Source organism: Oryx dammah, unplaced genomic scaffold, assembly GCF_014754425.2.
Source record: "Oryx dammah isolate SB20612 unplaced genomic scaffold, SCBI_Odam_1.1 HiC_scaffold_4, whole genome shotgun sequence".
Lineage (NCBI taxonomy): Eukaryota > Metazoa > Chordata > Mammalia > Artiodactyla > Bovidae > Oryx > Oryx dammah.
The window spans coordinates 76,234,789-76,255,999 of NW_024070188.1; the positions used below are offsets into that span (position 1 = coordinate 76,234,789).

The window sequence follows — 21,211 nt, forward strand, 5'->3', positions numbered from 1 at the left end:
CGATTCAGAAACTGTCACCTGACTATAGTCAATAGCTTTTTTCCTGATGAGTCACAGTAACAAAGACTGGCTGATTTCTCGCAACCATGGTTTGTCCTAAGTGACTTACACACGCACCTGGAAGCCCAGAGACCACAGGAAAAGGTGGCCTGGGTTATTGAGAGACTTTGCAATCAATCACAAAAAATTTGCTGCCTAGAGGTATGTTAATTGTATTTTCATTTTACCATATTAATAAATTTATTCTATATAAATATGTTATGTAAAATTGTGACATAGAACCCAACCATCAGCAGCTGTTAACTAGCATTACCAAATTTTAAAAAAATTTACATAAATGCCAATATCCTCTTAACAGATGGTATCATTTAAAATGTTAACAGTAATTAAAATTAGCATATTTCAATATATTTAACAAATTTGTCCATAAGAATTTATTTATGAGATACACAGCATTGCATTCATGGGTATGCACGTAAATATGAACATTTTTTATCACAGTTATGAACAATCATAAACAGCAAAATACTGGATTTCTAGGTATACCCATTCTTAATCAATGTCATCTTTAATATAGAAATACCAAGAAGAAAAACTGTTTAAATAGATACAGTTTTTAAGTCTGACACTGCCATCTCTAACAAAAACATTAGGGTATCATATATTAATACATTCAGTTTTTAATAAGTTATGATTAACTTTTTTAGTTTTTGCAGACTCTAATTATACCCTTTGGATGTTTTAATGACAATGATATCTAAGTCTCCTAATATAAATATGTTAATTTAAAACAAACCAAATATTTAAAATAATATTGTTCCTAATTGCAACTAATAACGTTTTTTCATCATTTCTGATGCAGATATATTCACCTCAAAAAAGTTGGAAAGCAATTTATAAATAGAAATAAACAGGTTGAATTTCTCAACACAATCAAAGGAAAAAACAACAAAAAGATACGATGGCAACATAACCATTATTCATTTAATAAAAGCCTCAATTCAGTGATCTAAATTAAAATTTTAGTTGTTTTGGGATCAAAATTACATGATCCAAATTGTTGATTTATAGTTACTAAAATTCAGAAAACGAAGATCATGGCATCCAGTCCCATCACTTCATGGGAAATAGATGGGGAAACAGTAGAAACAGTGTCAGACTTTATTTTTCTGGGCTCCAAAATCACTGCAGATGGTGACTGCAGTCATGAAATTAAAAGACGCCTACTCCTTGGAAGAAAAGTTATGACCAACCTAGATAGTATATTCAAAATCAGAGACATTACTTTGCCAACTAAGATCTGTCTAGTCAAGGCTATGGTTTTTCCTTGGTCATGTATGGATGTGAGAGTTGGACTGTGAAGAAGGCTGAGCACCGAAGAATTGATGCTTTTAAACTGTGGTGTTGGAGAAGACTCTTGAGAGTCCCTTGGACTGCAAGGAGATCCAACCAGTCCATTCTGAAGGAGATCAGCCCTGGGATTTCTTTGGAAGGAATGATGCTAAAGCTGAAACTCCAGTACTTTGGCCACCTCATTCGAAGAGTTGACTCATTGGAAAAGACTCTGATGCTGGGAGGGATTGGGGGCAGGAGGAGAAGGGGACTACTGAGGATGAGATGGCTGGATGGCATCACTGACTCGATGGACATGAGTCTGAGTGAAATCCGGGAGATGGTGATGGACAGGGAGGCCTAGCATGCTGCGATTCATGGGGTTGCAAAGAGTTGGACACGACTGAGCGACTGAAATGAACTGAACTGAACTGAAAATCATCACTAGTTTTGTTATATAATATGGGTAGGGTCTAAGATATATCGAATATTTCAACAGAATGAAACAGTTTAAAATTACCCCATGTCTAGATTTTAAATTAAACATACACATGAAAAGGGGCTTCCTGGTAGCTCAGCTGGGAAAGAATCTGCCTGCACAACAGGAGACCTCAGTTCAATTCCTGGGCCGGGAAGATCCCCTGGAGACAGGAATGGCTACACACTACAGTATTCTGACATGGAGAATTTCATAGACTGCATAGTCCATGGGGTCGCAAACAGCTGGACATGACTGAGCAACTTTCACTTATACATGAAAAAAATTACAGGACCAGGCTATCAGTTCAGTTCAGTTGCTCAGTCGTATCCGACTCTTTGTGACCCCATGAATCGCAGCACACCAGGCCTCCCTGTCCATCACCAACTCTAGGAGTTCACCCAAACTCATGTCCATCGAGTCATTGATGCCATCCAGCCATCTCATCCTCTATCATCCCCTTCTCCTCCTGCCCCCAATCCCTCTCAGCATCAGGGTCTTTTCCAATGAGTCAAATCTTCGCATGAAGTGGCCAAAGTATTGGAGTTTCAGCTTCAGCATCAGTCTTTCCAATGAATATTCAGGACTGATTTCCCTTAGCATGGACTAGTTGGATCTCCTTGCAGTCCAAGGGACTCTCAAAAGTCTTCTCCAACACCACAGTTCAAAAGCATCAATTCTTTGGCACTCAGCTTTCTTCACAGTCCAACTCTCACATCTATTCATGACCACTGGAAAAACCAGAGCCTTGACTAGACAGATCTTTGTTGATAAAGTAAGGTCTCTGCTTTTCAATATACTATCTAGGTTGGTCACAACTTTCTTTCCAAGGAGTAAGTGTCTGTTAATTTCATGGCTGCCGTCACCATCTGCAGTGATATGGGAGTCCCCAAAAATAAAGTCTGACACTGTTTCCACTGTTTCCCCATCTATTTCCCATGAAGTGATGGGACCAGATGCCATGATCTTCATTTTCTGCATGTTGAACTTTAAGCCAACTTTTTCACTCTCCTCTTTCACTTTCATCAAGAGGCTTTTTAGTTCTTCTTCACTTTCTGCCATAAGGGTGGTGTCATCTGCATATCTGAGGTTATGGATATTTCTCCCAGCAATCTTGATTCTAGCTTGTGTTTCTTCCAGCCCAGCATTTCTCATGATGTACTCTGCATATAAGTTAAATAAGCAGGGTGACAATATTCTGCCTTGACGTACTCCTTTTACTGTTTGGAACCAGTCTGTTGTTCCATGTTCAGTTCTAACTCTTGCTTCATAACCTGCATATAGGTTTCTCAAAAGGCAGGTCGGGTGGTCTGGTATTCCCATCTCTTTCAGAATTTTCCACAGTTTATTGTGATCCACACAGTTGAAGGCTTTGGCATAGTCAAGAAAGCAGAAATAGATGTTTTTCTGGAACTCTCTTGCTTTTTCGATGATCCAGCGGATGTTGGCAACTTGATCTCTGGTTCCTCTGCCTTTTCTAAAACTAGCTTGAACATCTGGAAGTTCACAGTTCACGTATTGCTGAGCCTGGCTTGGCAACTCACTCCAGTACTCTTGCCTGGAAAATCCCATGGACGGAGGAGCCTGGTAGGCTACAGTCCATGGGGTCGCAAAGAGTCGGACACGACTGAACGACTTCACTCTCACTCTCACTCTTACTAGCGTGTGAGATGAGTGCAATTGTGTGGTAGTTTGAGCATTCTTTGGCATTGCCTTTCTTTGGGATTGGAATGAAAACTGACCTTTTCCAGTCCTGTGGCCACTGCTGACCTTTCCAAATTTGCTGGCATATTGAGTGCAGCCCTTTCACAACATCATCTTTCAGGATTTGAAATAGCTCAACTGGAATTCCATCACCTCCACTAGCTTTGTTCATAGTTTGTTCTTAGTAGTTCTAAGGCCCACTTGACTTCACATTCCAGGATGTCTGGCTCTAGGTGAGTGATTACACCCTCGTGATTATCTTGGTCATGAAGATCTTTTTTTGTACAGTTCTTCTGTGTATTCTTGCCACCCGTTCTTAATATCTTCTGCTTCTGTTAAGTCCATACCATTTCTGTCCTTTATCAAGCCCATCTTTGCATGAAATGTTCCCTTGGTATCTCTAATTTTCTGGAAGAGATCTCTAGTCTTTCCCATTCTGTTGTTTTCCTCTATCTTTGCATTGATTGCTGAGGAAGGCTTTCTTATCTCTCCTTGCTATTCTTTGGAACTCTGCATTCAGATGCTTATATCTTTCCTTTTCTCCTTTGCTTTTTGCTTCTCTTCTTTTCACAGCTATTTGTAAGGCCTCCCCAGAAAGCCATTTTGCTTTTTTGCATTTCTTTTCCATGGGGATGGTCTTGATCCCTGTCTCCTGTACAATGTCACGAACCTCTGTCCATAGTTCATCAGGCACTGTATCAGATCTAGTCCCTTAAATCTATTTGTCACTTCCACTGTATAATCATAAGGGATTTGATTTAGGTCACATCTGAATGGTCTAGTGGTTTCCCCTACTTTCTTCAATTGAAGTCTGAATTTGGCAATAAGGAGTTCATGATCTGAGCCACAGTCTGCTTCCAGTCTTGTTTTTGCTGACTGTATAGAGCTTCTCCATCTTTGGCTGCAAAGAATATAATCAATCTGATTTCGGTGTTGACCATCTGGTGATGTCCACGTGTAGAGTCTTCTCTTGTGTTGTTGGAAGAGGGTGTTTGCTATGACCAGGCTATAGCTGATTACAAAATATGTCCACAAATTCCTGCCATTCTGGTCAGCACACTCTTCGCAACATGGTTTTGCTGTTCCTCCTATCAGGACAGAGAGACAGCTTCCCTCACCCCGAGCAAGTCTGGCTGGGTTTCCCCGGTGGCTCAGTGGTAGAGAACCCACCTACCAATAAGGAGATGTGGGACTGATCCCTAGGTCGGGAAGATCCCCTGGAGAAGGAAATGGCAACTCACTCCAGTATTCTTGCCTGGGAAATCCCATGAACAGAGAAGCCTGGTGGGCTACAGTCCGCGGTGTCACAAAAGAATTAGACACTACTTAGCAACTCGACAACAACAACAGAGTCTAGGCTGATCAATAACATGGCTGAAGTGATTTCATCCAGTTTCAGAGGCTGGGCTTTAAAAGGTCTTGAGGATCCATCGTGGCTCTCTATGAACTCTGTCCTGGTGGTGATACAGCATCCTAGAGGAACAAAGACACTCGGAGGAGACCTAAAGCACCCAGGGTGACAGCCACCACCAACTGCCAGACACGTGAACAAGGGGACTTGCCAGCCCTGCTGATTTTCCCGCTGAACGTAGCCAACTGAATGTTTCCAGCCACAGTCAACAGAGGAAACGCCTAGCCCACCCACGGGACCAGCGGAAACCATATGTATTATTGCGTTAACTCTCTAAGTCCTGATGGTGGTTTAGCAAAGGCTAATTGAAACAGATATTGTTACTGGGGGTCAGTGGTGCTTTAAAAGAAATCGAAAACATGTGGCCTTGGCCTTGGGATGAGGTGGGGAAGGAGGCTGCAGGTCACAAAGAGACTGTTGGTCAGAGGCTGAAAGAACAGTGAGGAAACTGCCAACTGGGACTGGAAGAACAACACATATTTTATGCGTTTATATTCTGTCATTGGAAGTAACTTGAACTTTTGCACCTGGCTAGGGGGGTTTTCCTTTAGAAAGCTGTCAACTGGCTTTTTTTAACTGCATATTATAAGGTCCTGGGGTCCCAGAGTCAGACATGACTGAGCGACTGAACTGAACCAATAAGGTCCTGGAAGAAAGGGAGATGAACCAAAGAACAAACTATTAAGTTTGCAAACAGAATTTAGAGGAAACATAGAAAGCCTTTGATATGGTACAGTGGAAAAAAATATTGTTCTGTCATTGTCAGTCTCTCATGGAAAAAGATTTGCAAAGCAAAAAATAGCTTCAGGATAACAGTAAATCAAGAATGTTACTGTAAGACCATTGTGAAGAACTTGGAAAGATTTAAGGCAGTTTGGTTGATGATCTCAACCAGACAAACCGGCTTCTGAAAAACTTAAGGGCACTGCCAACTGCAGCGGCCCGTGGTGCAAAGTTTAATTCAGACTTTGGGTTTGGAGGGCACAGGATAAATTCCAAGCAGATTTAGGGAAAGCCAACAAATCTGTTAAGCAAAAATGCCACCCGTTGGAACTAAAGGGACCGGATAATTCGAAACGAAGAGAAGATTTTGGAACCACAAATTTATGTGGCTAAGAAGAAGCTGAGAAGACCAGCAGCCACAAACATGAGCCACTTCTTATCAAAAAGACAGGGAATGACCCTTGTTCTTGAATGAAAGGGATGGGCCACCTCTGCCTGGCTGGATTTCAGGATAACTTCAGAGCATGACTGCCATCTCCTTTCCATTCTTCCCTTTTCTGAACAGAAGCATCTGTCCCTCCCTGTCTTGGTTGCAATGGTCCCTCCCTGTCTCAAGACTGCATGTTGGATGAATGAGAAGCAATAACCTCTTGTATTAGTTTCCAGGCCTAGGGATTGAGAGGAGTTGCACCTGAGGAGCCTCACCTGTGTCTGGACCAGATGAAGATCACACAACACTGGAGTTGGGGCTTGCTGACATAATTGAATGACATTTTTTTTATTTCTTGAGAGGGGATGAGTGCATTCTGATGTAGAAAGAATATAAATCACAGTGACCAGAGCACAGATTTTAAATTAATGGACACAAACGCCTCCAGTTCCAAAATACATCCTCTTTTGCAATGTGACTTTGTCCTTCCTCCCTTCAAGGGTAGAATTGATTTCCTCTCTCCTTGAATCTGATCTTGCATTGTATTGACTCTGATCAATAATGCAGCATAAATGACTTTATATCATATGATTCTAGGGCTTAAGAAGTCTTATAGTTTTATTTTAGCTGTATTGTATCTCTGTCCTAAAGTCACCAAGCAAAGCAAGTGGTCTGTATGGGAGGATGAGAGTCCAGGTGGAGAAGAACTGAAATGCCCTATCCAATAGCCAGAACCAACTGCCAGACATGGTGTGAAGCCATCTTGGACCTCCTAGTTTGGCCAACCCTGCAGATGAACACAGGCCAGGTGAAACCAGCAAACTGAGACCTATCTAAGGCTTCAGAGTTGATACATCTGTTAACTCCTCCTTCCCACAGCCCCAAACAAACCTGCTTACAAATTCATCCTGGGAAGAAAGCATTTCCCCCATCATTGTATCCCTAGAAAGTAACCCACTGCCTGGCACATTGTCTCATGTATGCACTCCTCAGAAAACCATTCGTTTTTAAACCATAAACTAACCAGCCAACCCACAGATCATGAGAAATGAATTATGACTGTTCAAACCACAAAGTTTTGGAGTGGTTTGTAACACAGCAAAAGCATTTACTTGTGTGACAGATACACACACACACACACACACACACACACACACACACACACACATCCCTCCTTCAGAAGACCCTTCTGTCTTCTGTAATAAAAAGAGTCTAGAAGTCTTGCTTGATTGGCTCCATCTGCTGGGTCTTTGGTTTTCTGATCAGATGAGCCACGCAGAGAAAAGTGGCAAGGAACAAGGGCATCCAAAGTTACTCTACACAAGTTCACCGTAGACAAAAGGGGACAGAGAAGGAGAGAAGAGGTCATATGAAAGAGTGAGATTGAGGAAAAAGATGAGTACAGGGGATTTTTAAGGATCTCTGCTTATACAGAGTGCTCTAATCACTGCTTCAATTTTTTTTCGAGCACATGTTGGTAAAGATAAACTTCCCTGAAGATTTCTGGAAGTGGAGCTGTATGTCATATATACGTAAAAGCAGTGACTAGATTAAAAGAGCCCAGTTTTATTAAAGTTACATTTGCAAAATTTAGTATCATCTCAGTTTAAATCTAAGGCACAAGGGATGAGAAAAATATAAATATCTTGGTTCCCAAATTAGAAATTCCTCAGGCTCTACACTATTGACAGTTGGGGCAGGATAATTGCTTGTTCTGCGAGGCTGTCCCATGCAGGATAGGATGTTTAGCAGCATCCTTTGGCTCTACTAATTAGTTACCAAGAGCACGCCTCTCTCTCCCCACCCAACAAGTTGTGACAATAAAAATTGTCTTCACATTGTCAAAACTCTACTGCGGAAAATGACCCCAGTTGAGACTCACTGGCCTAAGCTGTGTCCTTTGCATTTATGTGTATGATTGATATGAACATTTGAAAATTTTATATTGGTTTCAATTGAATTATTATTGTCCAATTAACTACACCCAAAAGTCAGGATCATATTGGGTTATTCACACAGTTTATACATTTATTTAGACAAAAATTAACCCTGAGATATATTTAAGAAATGGCAGAATGCAGTAAATCTAGCATATTTGCTAAAGGGATTACATGATTTTTCCAATAGGAATACAATATCCTACTATGTCTGCATTTGCTGCTGTTGCTAAGTTGCTTCAGTCGTGTTCGACTCTGTTCGACCCCATAGACGGCAGCCCACCAGGTTCCCCCGTCCATGGGATTCTCCAGACAAGAACACTGGAGTGGGTTGCCATTTCCTTCTCCAGTGCATGAAAGTGAAAAGTGAAAGTGAAGTTGCTCAGTCGTGCCCGACCCTCAGTGACCCCATGGACTGCAGCCCACCAGGCTCCTCCGTCCATGGGATTTTCCAGGCAAGAGTACTGGAGTGGGGCGCCATGTCTGCAGTACTATCACTCAGATCTGGAAAATCTGGTCAGACGTGATGGGGAGTGGGTGTGTATATATCCTGATATTGTGTTTGATTTATTTAACTTTTCTAAACCTTTTTAAGCTTTTTTTTCAGAAATGTAGAAAACAACACAAAACAGAAGGTAATTTTTCAGCTTCAGTTGGTTTTTGTTAGTTAAAAATATAGTCTGAAACATTCATTATAACATTTTAATTTTATCACTGTCAGGCAAGGAAAAGCATAGCATATGTCAGGCAGCAATTAGAAAAACGTTTAAATATTTAGAGAATTTTCATATATTTGTTTGAGAGACAGTTTAATAAGTTTTCTAAGGACCCCTAGATCAGACAGTATGCCAGGCAGTAGCCCAGGCAGTGGGTTAGTCTCTAAGGACAAGCCACAGGGAAAGGAAATGCATTCTTACCATGAGGAATTTTAATTAGGTATGTATGGGGGTGTGATGGAGAGAAGGTAACAGATACATCAGCTTTGAACCCTTAAAGAGGCCTCTGTTTCAAATATTTTTAGTAAAAATCATTTGGTGGGGAAGAAAAAAACCATCAAGAAAGGCTGTTTATAATCTTTCTTTATTCTACTTAATGTTAAAATTCATACTTTTCTTTGCATAAATATTAATGTCTCTGATTACAAAGTGCTGTCACAGTCCCTAATTGGGGACGATACACACTGAGTGGCATGCCTACCAGCTTATATTTCTAAACTCCAAAAGATTCTCAATTTGAAAACAACAAAGCTTAGACTTCTGCACAAAGGACTGTACCATGATAGAGATGCATCCTACAGAGGAGTAATGATAATATTAAAGAGAACATAAGCAATAGATATAAGAAGAGATTGAAAGCAACAAAGTTCATATGGCCATTCATCCTGGGGCTTCTTTAAATATCTTCTAGTTCCAAACGAAGACAATAAATGTGAATAGTTCTGGCAGAAATGTGGTGCCTTTCTCTACCATTTTTCTTCCTCAGTTTGTGGGTATAAACATTGCAAAAGAAGATACTCACAAGGCAAATTAATAAAAACACCTTATATTTTTACAGCTTGAATTTACTCTTGTCTTCATGTATACTTCTCATTTAAATTCACACAAATAGCCTGGCCACACAGACAGAGGAGGTATCATTAGTCCAGAAGGAATTAAGGCATTGAAGCATGGTGGGGTTAAGAAATATGCCAGAAATCTAGAACCTAAAATGTGGGTAAGAAAGTTACAGAAGCATGGCCAGAGTTTAGGAAGACTGACTCCTAATTTCGATCCATTCACTGATTGTTTGGTTCATGTATTTAATAAATGTCAATATGCCCCTCTTGTGTACCAGCATCCACCTCTGACCAACTATGGGTGCAATCAGAGAGGATGGATGTCACTGTGGTTCCTTACAGTCCAGTAAGGAGGACAAGATTCAAAAGGAAGTACATCATAGCCCAAGTTCTGTACATGCAGTGCAAAGTAAGAACAGGGGCATGGAATATGTGAGTGGATAAAAAAAGACCACAGTGAAGGAAATTAAAGGCAACATGAATGTGGAAAAGATAAAAGCCAGTCCTTACAGTTTGCAACTAATGGGAAAATTCTGCTTCTATATCTAAGATGTTTCCTGATAAGTGAAATATAAAGGAAAGTGACAAAGCAAAGTAAGGACAAGTGATCACGATGAAGCCTTATTTCCAATTAGCACAGGAACTGTGAAAAGACCTTCAAGTTGGCCCTGGATGAACTCCCCATTGTAAAAAGGGGCCTGTCTCCTGGTTTAGGAAGAGCGTTACCGTAACTTTGAAATCTTATCCTGTTGTGAGCGCTTAGCAACACCAGCACAGTAGAAGAAAAGTGAATATTGAAAAATGTCCTGAAGTATTATCTTCAGACAAACACTTTACTTCAACATTAAACTGTACTTACTGTTTCAAAAAAAAAAAAAACACAGTTTTTAATTCTGAGTAGGGAACAGTATGACCAAAGTGTTCATATATTTTACATCTAATATTTAGTCTAGGCTTTTAAAAAACATATCGTTCTCCCAAATATATATGACTTTTCCCCAAGATAGTGCCTTCAGTCTGCTTGTTTGTTGTAAATTAAATTACTACCCTTAGTTTTAAACAGGTTTAGGGTTACAATCACATACTTTGGGACTTTTATTTTAAACACTACTAATTTTATTTTCTCTTTTCACCCTGTGATCTAAATTTTCCTTTTCTTTTATTTTCAATCCAAGCACAGACACAAACATTTGACACAACTGCATTTATCTTCTACTCTACACTGCACGTCTTCTTAAGAAGCCATGCAGAGAGCTACAATTTTAACGTGAAAATCCCTAAACATGAAAAGGAGATGAAATGATTTAAAACAGGAGCTGAAAAGAGTAAAATTGAAAAAGGAGATCAAAGCACAGAGTTTGAGGAGCAGATGCTAGAAATTCAACTCCCACATAACATTCAGTGAGCCCTTGGGAAGACGTGCATTCAGTTTTCAGTCACACACAGAACACCAGATGGTGCTGGAACTTTCTGTTGCTTCCGGACCAAGGTGACACCAGTGACCTTCACCGTAAAGGAAGATTCCCCATCATGGAACCTGTGACCACCCTGCCAGTATCAGGGGCCTCTAGGTGAGACAGCAGCTGGTGAGTGTCACAAGTGGGTCCTGGGTATCAGCCCAACCTCACAAGTTCAAGTTTATTTTTATGGCAAGCTATGGTTTTAGTCATGTACGCATGTGAGAGATGGGCCATAAAGAAGGCTGAGCATGGAAAAATTGATGCTTTTGAACTGTGATGCTGGAGAAGACCCTTGAGAGTCCCTTGGACTGCGAGGAGATCAAACCAGTCAATCCTAAAGGACATCAACCCTGAGTATTCATTGGAAGGACTGATACTGAAACTGAAATTCCAATACTTTGGCCACTTGATGCGAAGAGCCAGCTTACTGGAAAAGACCCTGATCCTACAAATGATTTCCCTTTCCCATCTGTATATTTGTATCTGCCACAATATGATCATTTATTAGGGTCTGGATAAAAAGGAAACCAGACTCTAGAAGGACTTTTGTCAGTAGAAGGTGTTTTGAAGGTGTGGGGGAAGCAGGATTGGGCAGAGAGAGACATGGACCTGAGATGCACAGAGCTGAGGTAGTGCTTCAGGGATGCCCAACATGGAGGCAAGGGCAGCGGCCCTGTACCCGTTGGCTGGGTAGGAGCTGCCCTGCGCAGGGGCACAGCTCAGATGAGGCAAATCCCTGGGACTGAGGACACATCCTGCCTGGGGACTGTGAGCCTTCCGTGGGTAGCACTCTGGGAGCTGAGGGAATCAGGGCCCCAGAACTGAAGAGAAGCGCCCGGGCTGCTCCTGACAGCTTGTGCTATTAATATATCAGCTACACTGTTAGCTACTAAGTCTCCAGAACGGCTGCTTTCAAACAACAAAGAGAATAAAGCTCCCGCCAGTTGTGTTTCGTGGCAGACACAATGAATACAGATGGAGGGAACATTTGCTTTCATTATCTGCTTGACACCAGAGTCAAACCCTTTATTGCTATGAGATGCTGCTTTCTCCATTTGTCTCTAAATGAATACCGTTTCCAAGTCCCACTGTCGAACTTTTCTAAGGACTGAATTAGCAGTGTGGCAGCAATGAGAACCGTGGGAAGATGAGGAAAGGGCCACTTCTCTCATGAGGCAGCCAATTACATGGAGGTCTCCAAACCATCTCAGATGTCTGTTTTTCTAACAGTTTGAATGGTTGCTCAACGATCCCAATGGTTTCTCTAGCCAAGCAATCAAGGCTGGTTCCGCCTTTCTCCCCTCTAAGTCTGCCTGCCTGCCTAGGTACCTTTTCTACTTCTCCGACCAGACAACTCCAACAACTAGTCCTGCCCTCTGTCTGGCTCCGTATCACTGTCCATCCTGTCTGATTCCTTCTTCCACAGATAATCTCTCTCCCAGCTCTTAAACCCAGCACTGACCAGGAGCCAGGTGACTGGGTAATGAAGATGTGGTACATACACAAAATGGAATATTATTCAGCCATAAAGAAGAATGAAATAATGCCATTTGCAGCAGCAGGGATGAACCTAAAGATTCCCTATCCCACTCAGTGAAGCAACCCAGCTAAAGACAAGTGTTATATAATATCACTTATATGTGGAATCTAAACAAATAAGTGATACAAAATAGAAATAAACTCACAGACATAGAAAGCAAACTTACAGTTACCAAAGGAGAAAGGTAGGGGTGGGGGGATAAATTAGTAGTTTGGGATTAAAATATATAGACTACTATATATAGGTGACCAAAAAGGACCTACTATATAGCACATGGAACTATAATCAATATTTTATAATAAGCTATAGGGGAAAAGAATCTGAAAAAGAATATATAAACATATATATATATATGTATATGTATATATATATATCTTAATCACTTTTCTGTATACCTGAAACTAACACATTATAAGTTTACTATATTTCAAGTTCTTCAAAAAAGGAGTTGCCAAATAGTGGCATGTAGGCAAGAATCTGGGCTGAAAATGGGCTTTCTTTCACCAGCAACATTCTAAGAAAACATTTTAATTTCTATGTTTTTTAGCTGTGACTTAACATTTCCTAGTTTCCCATAGATTCATTACTCTAGATTTCCTTAAACCAACCACATCTCAAATCACCTGAAGGTAAATGAGTTTAAAACATGTAGAAAAGAGAAAGACTTGACTTCCATATACTCACAGATGGGAAGGGAGGTAAGGAAGGAACCCGATGAGAAATCATAGGAAGAGGTAATAAGCAGAATAAAGACTCTCCCATGACTTCCATATACTCACAGATGGGAAGGGAGGTAAGGAAGGAATAAAGACTCTCCCAATTTCAAAAGAAGCTATTGCAATTTTCTGATATGGTTATTTTAATTATATTTTGGGGGAAAGTAGAAGAAATTTCCATTCACTTTTTCTACCCCACCATCCAGTATTTTAAATTAGTATAAATTTAAATAAGTTTACTATTTCAATTGAACTATTTCAAGCAAACTCAGATCAGAACTGAATACAAGTTATTTGTTAGCAATGTAAAGATATAAATACAGGAAATGTATATTTTGATACATGTATATAAAGTCTAAGATTTTGGTGTTTTTATATATAACCAAGCACCAAATCCCAAATTTCAATCAGCTATAAAACCTTTTGGTACATTTTATATAAAAGTTTGGAAATCACCAAAGCACATATAAACAGCAATTAATTGGTATATTTCACGTAGCCAAGTATCAGCATAAGACTTGACTTTGTATCTACATTTGTTTCTGAGTAAGTAAAATGGCTCAGCTATCTAAGTATGTTTTTGAGGGTTACCACGTAGGAACAGTTGTTGGGAGTTCAGAAGCAAAGTTGGATGCATATTTGGTTATCATCCTTGAGAATCTATACATAATGGAAAAGAGGTGAAATTTTGAGTCATCCTCATATTTTATAAGACGTCTGAAAACAATAAATTAAAAATAACATGAAAAAACTCCATTAGGTTCACATAAAAACATAAAATGTCAGGGACTTTAAAACTTAGAATTAAAAGACAATAACTGGAAGTAAAAAAAAAAAAATTAAGTCATAACAGATATGACAGATTTTTGACCTGAAATTAAGGCTCAAGAATAACTTTTGTTCATGAATTTGAGAAAGATATTTAGCTCTGTCATAAATGGCACTTATGACACTGATGTCTTAACTTTCAAGAAGCATAAAAATACTTACCAATAAATCATCTATATTTCTATTTTAAAATTTGGCTTATATCTTAGTATTCCTAGAAAAATTGCACAGTTCAGGCTTTTACTATAAATAATGGTTTTAGATTTTCCAAAATCATGAGCGTAAGTCAGTAGTATTCATTTTACTTCTTTGATTTTCAGGTTCAGATAAGATAGGAAGAAAAAAATGCTTAATTTAGAATTGCTTTAAAATCTACTTTACATAACCCCAATATTCTCTACCAAGGATTTAGACTGAAATATTATTAGAAGAAAGAGTGCACACACATACACGCACACACAGAGAAAGACAACAACAACAAAAAGTACCTTTTATCGCACCAGGAGTCTTGAAGGTTGTTTTTATCATATTCCACCTTTTATGGTGGCTTTGGGGAGTTGTCCTAATTCAATCAGTATCTAAACTAAACACAGCTTTCACCAAGGGAACTTCCAGCTCCCCCAGAAGCTCCCGCCTCAAGTATCCCTATAGCAACCCCTCTATAAAAGCATATTATTCTCCTCTCATTCTTTAGCCTCACCCCCTGCTTACTGACCAAATGCACCGCTCCCTAATGCCAACATTTCAACAAAGACAGTTTTCACATTGATTAATAAAAAGTGCTTCAGATGCATTTTCAAGGGGAAAAAATGACACCTTTTCCAGTCAGTGTTTAGAATTCAGGCATTCTTCTTAAGTTGAAAAAAAATCATTCAATGCATTCAAAGTCCCCAGTTTTCACCTTAGATATATATGGAAAGTTTTAATTTCAGAATTTGAGAGAAAGAAATTTGTAGACCAATACTACATTGGCATTTAATTTCTCATATTCATATTTACACAGCATATAATCTGGTTTATTTCTAATTTGTTCTTTGAATTTCCTGGATTTTTTCCAAGTGCCATTGTGGGACACATATTAAAAGTTATAATTACTGTATTAGAAATACAACTTATAGCCAATTACCAAGGGAATCACACTGTTTTTAAATATATATATATGCAAATAATATTGGAGAGATTTTACATTATCTTACATAAATATCAGTTAAAGAAAAATCCATTCCAGAAAAAAAAAAAACTATACATATATAAGTGTAAGAATCCACAAAGAGTATTTTTAAAATTCCATGTTATGCTTCCTAAGGCAATTAGATTCCCAAGCAATAAATGTTTATAGACTTATGCATCTCTACAGGCTAAAGTAAAATAATTCTTTGACCAAGAATTTCAAGGCAAAATAGAATCAGTTGCAGCCATACTCATGCCCATTAAACAACACTACACAATTATTAATAATAACACTATCTTCGTGTTTCTGTCTTGTTAAGAGTAAGCAATGTTTACTGTGAGATAAAACTTAATCCCCAAAATTTGTTTATATAGAATGCTGACTATTTCCATGACTTATAGAAAAAAATCCTTGCAGTTCAGTAGAGGCAAAATGGAATAATTAATTTTCCCAGAAGTCAACTTTGGACTCTGGAAGTGAAACAGACCTGATTTGGAATCCTAACATCAACATTTACCGTGAGACCTTAAAAAGGTGACTCGGCCAATTTATGCCTCAGTTGACTTACGTGTGTTAGTTGCTCAGCTGTGTCTGACTCTTTGTGACCCCATGGACTGTAACTTGCCAGGCTCCCCTGTCCATGGAACTCTCCAGGCAAGAATACTGGAATGGGTGACCATTCCCTTCTCCAGGGGATCTTCCCAACCCAGGGATTGAACCCAGGCCTCTCACATGGCAGGCAGATTTTTTACTGTCTGAGCCACCAGGAAAGTCCTGACTCATACGTAAAACGGGGATAAAAAGAGTAACACAAACCCCACAGAATCACTGTAATGATTTAACTGCACACATGATTTATTGTACACAAATTATGCGCAAGGCAATGACTAGGTATATTAATGATTTTGGGAGGTGACAGTGAGGCAAAGGTAGTCAGTGAGAACTTGTAAACTTAGCCCCTTCATATCCCATAAAAGTATTTCCCCCTCCCAGCAGCATGGCTGTGTCTGTGTGCATGCGCGTGCATGTAAGGGGGAGAAACTTCATGCAAACATGGTAGCCTCCGTTTAGTTTATTGCTCCGAAAGCTTGAATCTGTGGTGCACATGGAAAGAGAGTTAAACCACTAAGCCCACTGAGATAGAGCGAAAAGGCACTTCAGTTGCTACAACCTAAGGGTCCATCTGAAAATAAATGGATAAAGAATAGGAGACTAGCAGGCTGCAGCCCATGGGGTCTCAAAGAGCTGGACACGCCTGAAGCAACTTAGCACACACACACACAGGGGAGAAGGAAGGAGGGAGGGTCAGTGTAGGGGTAGGGCAGTAAGAGGAACAAACTATTAGGTAGAAAGTGAGCTACAAAGATACATTGTACAACACAGGGATTATAGCCAATATTGTAGAATAACTATAAATGTAGTGCAACCTTTAAAATTATGAATCACTATATTGTACACCTGTAACTTATAAGATATTGTATATCAACTACGCTTAGATTAAAAAAAATTATTTAACAGAGGGAAAAGCAACAGTCAAAGCTGTGGGCAAAATAAAGATGCTGGTTTGAGAATAATATGTTCCCTCTGCTCACTCTGGAGCAAGCAATGAACATGACATTTCCTTTTATTGTAAGTTCGCACTGTCAAGGGCAATTTTACTTCTTTTCAGGGAGAAACAATATTAACATGGAGAAAAAAATATCCACATTAAAAAATAGCAACAACAAAAAAGTTGTGATAGGAAGGAGGTGAGAAAGGGTCAGAGGAACACAGAGCAGGAAAATATAGATTCAGAGGTAATTTGAGTCCAATTCACCTCCTTTCAAATTATATTAAAAGCATGGTTGAAATAGCATTTTTGGCAGTACATTTCCAATTCACGACACTCTAGGATAAGGCTTAGTGGAATTATCAAGAGCGTGGATGCCAAATGGACATCAGGCAGGAAGAGAAACCACAGGCTCATTTTCAGCAAGGTGTCCTTACAGCATCACATCACGTAGAGCTTGGCCTGACTCAAATATTAATTTCACAAACAAGTGCAGCTATAAGAGAGAGTCTTCATCATTTAAGGTTATAAACTCAGTGGTAGAAAACCAATCTCTTGGATTTTTGTGGCACTGTAAAGTAACCTGTGGTTTACTACACATTATTTTAAATATTAACCAAACCATGCTACCTCTTTTTGCCTTTTCATTGTGTTCATTATGTTCATGGACACGAATCTGAGCAAACTCTGGGAGATAGTGAAGGACAGGGAAGCCTGGCGTGCTGCAGTTCAAGGGACTGCAAAGAGTCGGACACGACTGAGCAACGGAACAAAAATGTTAACTCTTCATCAATGGAATAGATTTTTCCTTTCTTATAATAAGATAAAAGTGTACATTTTGTTGTCCTGAAACTCATGGTTTTCTTTAATACCGAGGACCTTTATCAGTGGATTGTTCTACAAGCCTTGGTGAAGTAGATACAACAGGTACTTTGAATGCTTCTGTTGAATTCTTTGTCTCCCTTTCTACCATTCCTCGAAGCAGAGGCAACAAGAGAAGAATAAAAGAATATTTTTCACTGGTCATGATCTTTAATCTAAAATCTCCTGTTATCCCAGTGTCAAACAGTTATTACAACAGTTGCCTTGAATATATAGATATTTTTGCAAAATCCAAGACTTTAGATGTCTTTATTGAATGGTCAAGAGACAGCTTCCTTCCTGCTTTCTGAAAAAAAAAAAAAAAGGAAGGAGATCTGACTCCTTTACAAAGAGAACCTTGGTTATAGAAAAGAAACATAATGATGAGGAAAGCAAAAGATTCATCTTACCAAGTATTAAAATAAAATAAATAGTTAAATTAATTAAAACATTGTGATACCAGAGAAGGAACAAATCACAGAATGGAATGGAATACATAATCCTGAAAGACACTCTAGGCTCATTTAAAAATGAGAATGATTACCTAGCCTTCAGGAATGATTACTTAGGTTAAGGAAAAAGTAGAGAGCAAATTAAACAGAAAAATCCACTTACAGCCTCACTTTGCCCCCAGAAATTTACAAATGGGTTAGGGAATTAAAGAAAATAAAATAACAACTACCTATCAATATCTATGTTTACCAAATGAAGAAACATATTCTAGGTGTAAAAGTAACGATATTCTAGGTCTAAAAAAGGTAAACATATTCTAGGACTAAAAGAAAAGAGAGAGTATTTCATTGCATAAAAACAAAAATTGCATACTCGAGAAAGCATAAACATAATTAAAAGTAAAGAATATATGAGGAAATATTTGCCAAAAGTATAATAGCAAAAATTTTAAATAAAATCAATGGAAAAAACTTTAAATCTTATTACACTGTTAAGCAAAGATATGGACCAGCTATTCTTGGGCTTCCCTTGTGGCTCAGCTGGTAAAGAATCTGCCTGCAATGCAGGAGACCTGGATTCGATCCCTATGTTGGAAAGATCCCCTGGAGAAGGGAAAGGCTACCCACTCCAGTATCCTGACCTGGAAATTCTATGGACTGTATAGTCCATGGGGTCACAAAGAGTCCGACACAACTGAGCAACTTTCACTTTACATAAACCAGCAATTCACAAAGTGGTTTTTAAAATATGTGAAATAAAGTTTGTGATTACTTGAAAAGTGGAGATTACAACAGTGAGATAAGCATGAATTCCAGGGGTAATTTTTAAACAGGAAGATCTTGAATTGCAAAGAGCTCCTATTTTTGAAAGCTAGTATTTTCAATTATTATAATAAAGCTTAAGCAACATTAATAAATTAGCTATTTCTTTCCCATAGTCTCAGTATTATGGGAGATCAGTGGTTCTCAAAGTGCCTTCAGAGCATGACCTAGGAACTTGTTAGAAATACACACAGTTCCAGCATCACCTTTTTTTCTCTGCCTTTCAGTTCCTCACCTGTATAATGGGGATAGTAATGCCACCTGCCTCACGCGGCTGTTAGGAGGACAGCACAGCGGGGTGTGTGTGTGTGTGTGTGTGTGTGTGTGTGTGTGTGTGCGTGCGCGCTCAGTTGCTTCAGTCATGCTGGACTCTTTGCACCCCTATGGACTGGAGCCCGCCAGGCTCCTCTGTCCATAGGATTCTCCAGGCAAGAACACGGGAGTGGGTTGCCATGTCCTCTTCCAGGGGAACTTCCTGACCCAGGGATCGAATCCAGATCTCTCATATCTCTCCCGCATTGGCAGGCAGGTTCTTCACCACTAGCGCCACCTGGGAAGCCCCCAACACAGAACCAAAAGGATACAAAACAGTGCTTGGCATAGTCTAGCCATATTGTCAAATAAAAATTTAAAAAGAAATAACTTTTAAGAGGGAAAAGATCACATTCAAGGTTTTTTAAAATAATAATTACACTATCAAAAATGACACTAAATTGCATATCTATAATAGAAATGTAGGTTAGTAAGAGAAGTTAGGAATGATAAGAATAAGAGAAAGAAAAAAGAATAAGCACAGGCTGCATCCAGAATATTCTCAAATACTCTGACAGTCGAGGGCCACACGTAATTCAAGGAACTTCTCAGAGGTAAGCCTAGCAATGCAAATTCTTATGCACAGTCTAAAACAATTTGGGAAGAGAAAACTCATTACGATGATGGCAAAGATTGTGCTCGCTTTGTTTTCTATGCTAATAAAGCAGCTGTTGGAGACATGGCTTGAAGCCCTACTTTGAAAAATAAATAACCCTTTATTAATTTATAAGTGAGGCAAATATGATCTGAGCCTATCATCAAAATGTGTTTTTAGTGAGTTCAGTCTATTAATTGTCACTCTTCTGATTTACTATTGTGTTACTGAAATAATTTAAAAACAAAAAGTGTAAGTCTAGTAATTGCTTCAGTGTTGGCTAGAGCCTGTCTGACAACTTCACTAAATTCTTCAATTATTTTGTTGTTAACAATAACTAAATAAATTATCCTGAAGTCACAGCAAAATAAGTGGAAAATACAGTCTTGCAGTTTCTAGTTTTAGCCACTCTTGCTCAAGACTGAATGAAATAAAAATTCAAGTATTATTTATTACTTTCTCTGTATTGTGCAGGTATTTGATTTTTCAAAATGTTAAAATATCTTTTGTTCTGCTTTCAAAAATCTTTTGAATACTTGCCTATAAAATGTTGACTCTCTCAGATTTCAAATGTCTGCTCTTCCATCTCTGTGTATAATTTTTAGCTCCTTTCATAAGAACAGATTTACCAGGGAGCTAGTTACCTGTGCATTTGGGGTCAAGAGGTTAAAGCGTCTGCCTCCAATGTGGGAGACCCAGGTTCGAACCCTGGGTTGGGAAGATCCCCTGGTGAAGGAAATGGCAACCCACTCCAGTATTCTTGCCTGGAGAATCCCATGGACAGAGAAGCCTAGTAGGTTACAGTCCACGGGGTCGCAAAGAGTCGGACACGACTGAGTGACTTCACCTCACCTCAAGATGAGGGAGTCACGAGGGCTCATGAAAAACAAGAAGAATGAAGTTGCCAATTTGAATCTCTTGGGGAAGCCCAACCTTAGCATCACTAGGAAATGGGTTGAGGCCATATTGAGTCTTGAGTGTTTCTTCACAGCAAAAGAAATAGAGCTGGGTCCTTTTCTTCCTTCACAGCTAACACATTTGGGATGGGAAGGTGTGTTCCATCTGCTCCCACCAGAAAGTCAGACTCCCAGACTATAATTGTTCCTCCAGTCAGAGCTGACTGAAAAAGATGGAATTCATTTCCTCCTACTGTTAGGTAGGAAGTTGCTGCTGCGGCTAAGTCACTTCAGTAGAGTCCGTCTCTGTGCGACCCCATAGACAGCAGCCCACCAGGCTCCCTCAGCCCACCAGGCTCCCCCAGCCCTGGGATTCTCCAGGCAAGAACACTGGAGTGGGTTGCCATTTCCTGCTCCAATGCATGAAAGTGAAAAGTGA

At 39.3% G+C, this 21,211-nt stretch overlaps 1 protein-coding gene across 14 annotated transcripts in view; it reads right to left on the bottom strand.

The window, feature by feature from the left end:
• The window catches only part of SYNE1 (spectrin repeat containing nuclear envelope protein 1), a 494,970-nt gene that overhangs the window by 410,716 nt on the left and 63,043 nt on the right, over positions 1-21,211 (bottom strand). The window contains exon 1 of one of the 14 annotated variants that reach the window (XM_040238702.1): positions 14,603-14,815. The exons of the other annotated variants lie outside the window; for them this stretch is intronic. Within the exon in view, the coding sequence (XP_040094636.1) occupies positions 14,603-14,642 (40 nt within the window). The 5' untranslated portion in view covers positions 14,643-14,815. Of the gene's footprint in view, positions 1-14,602; positions 14,816-21,211 lie in introns of those variants that run through there. 14 annotated transcript variants of the gene reach the window in all.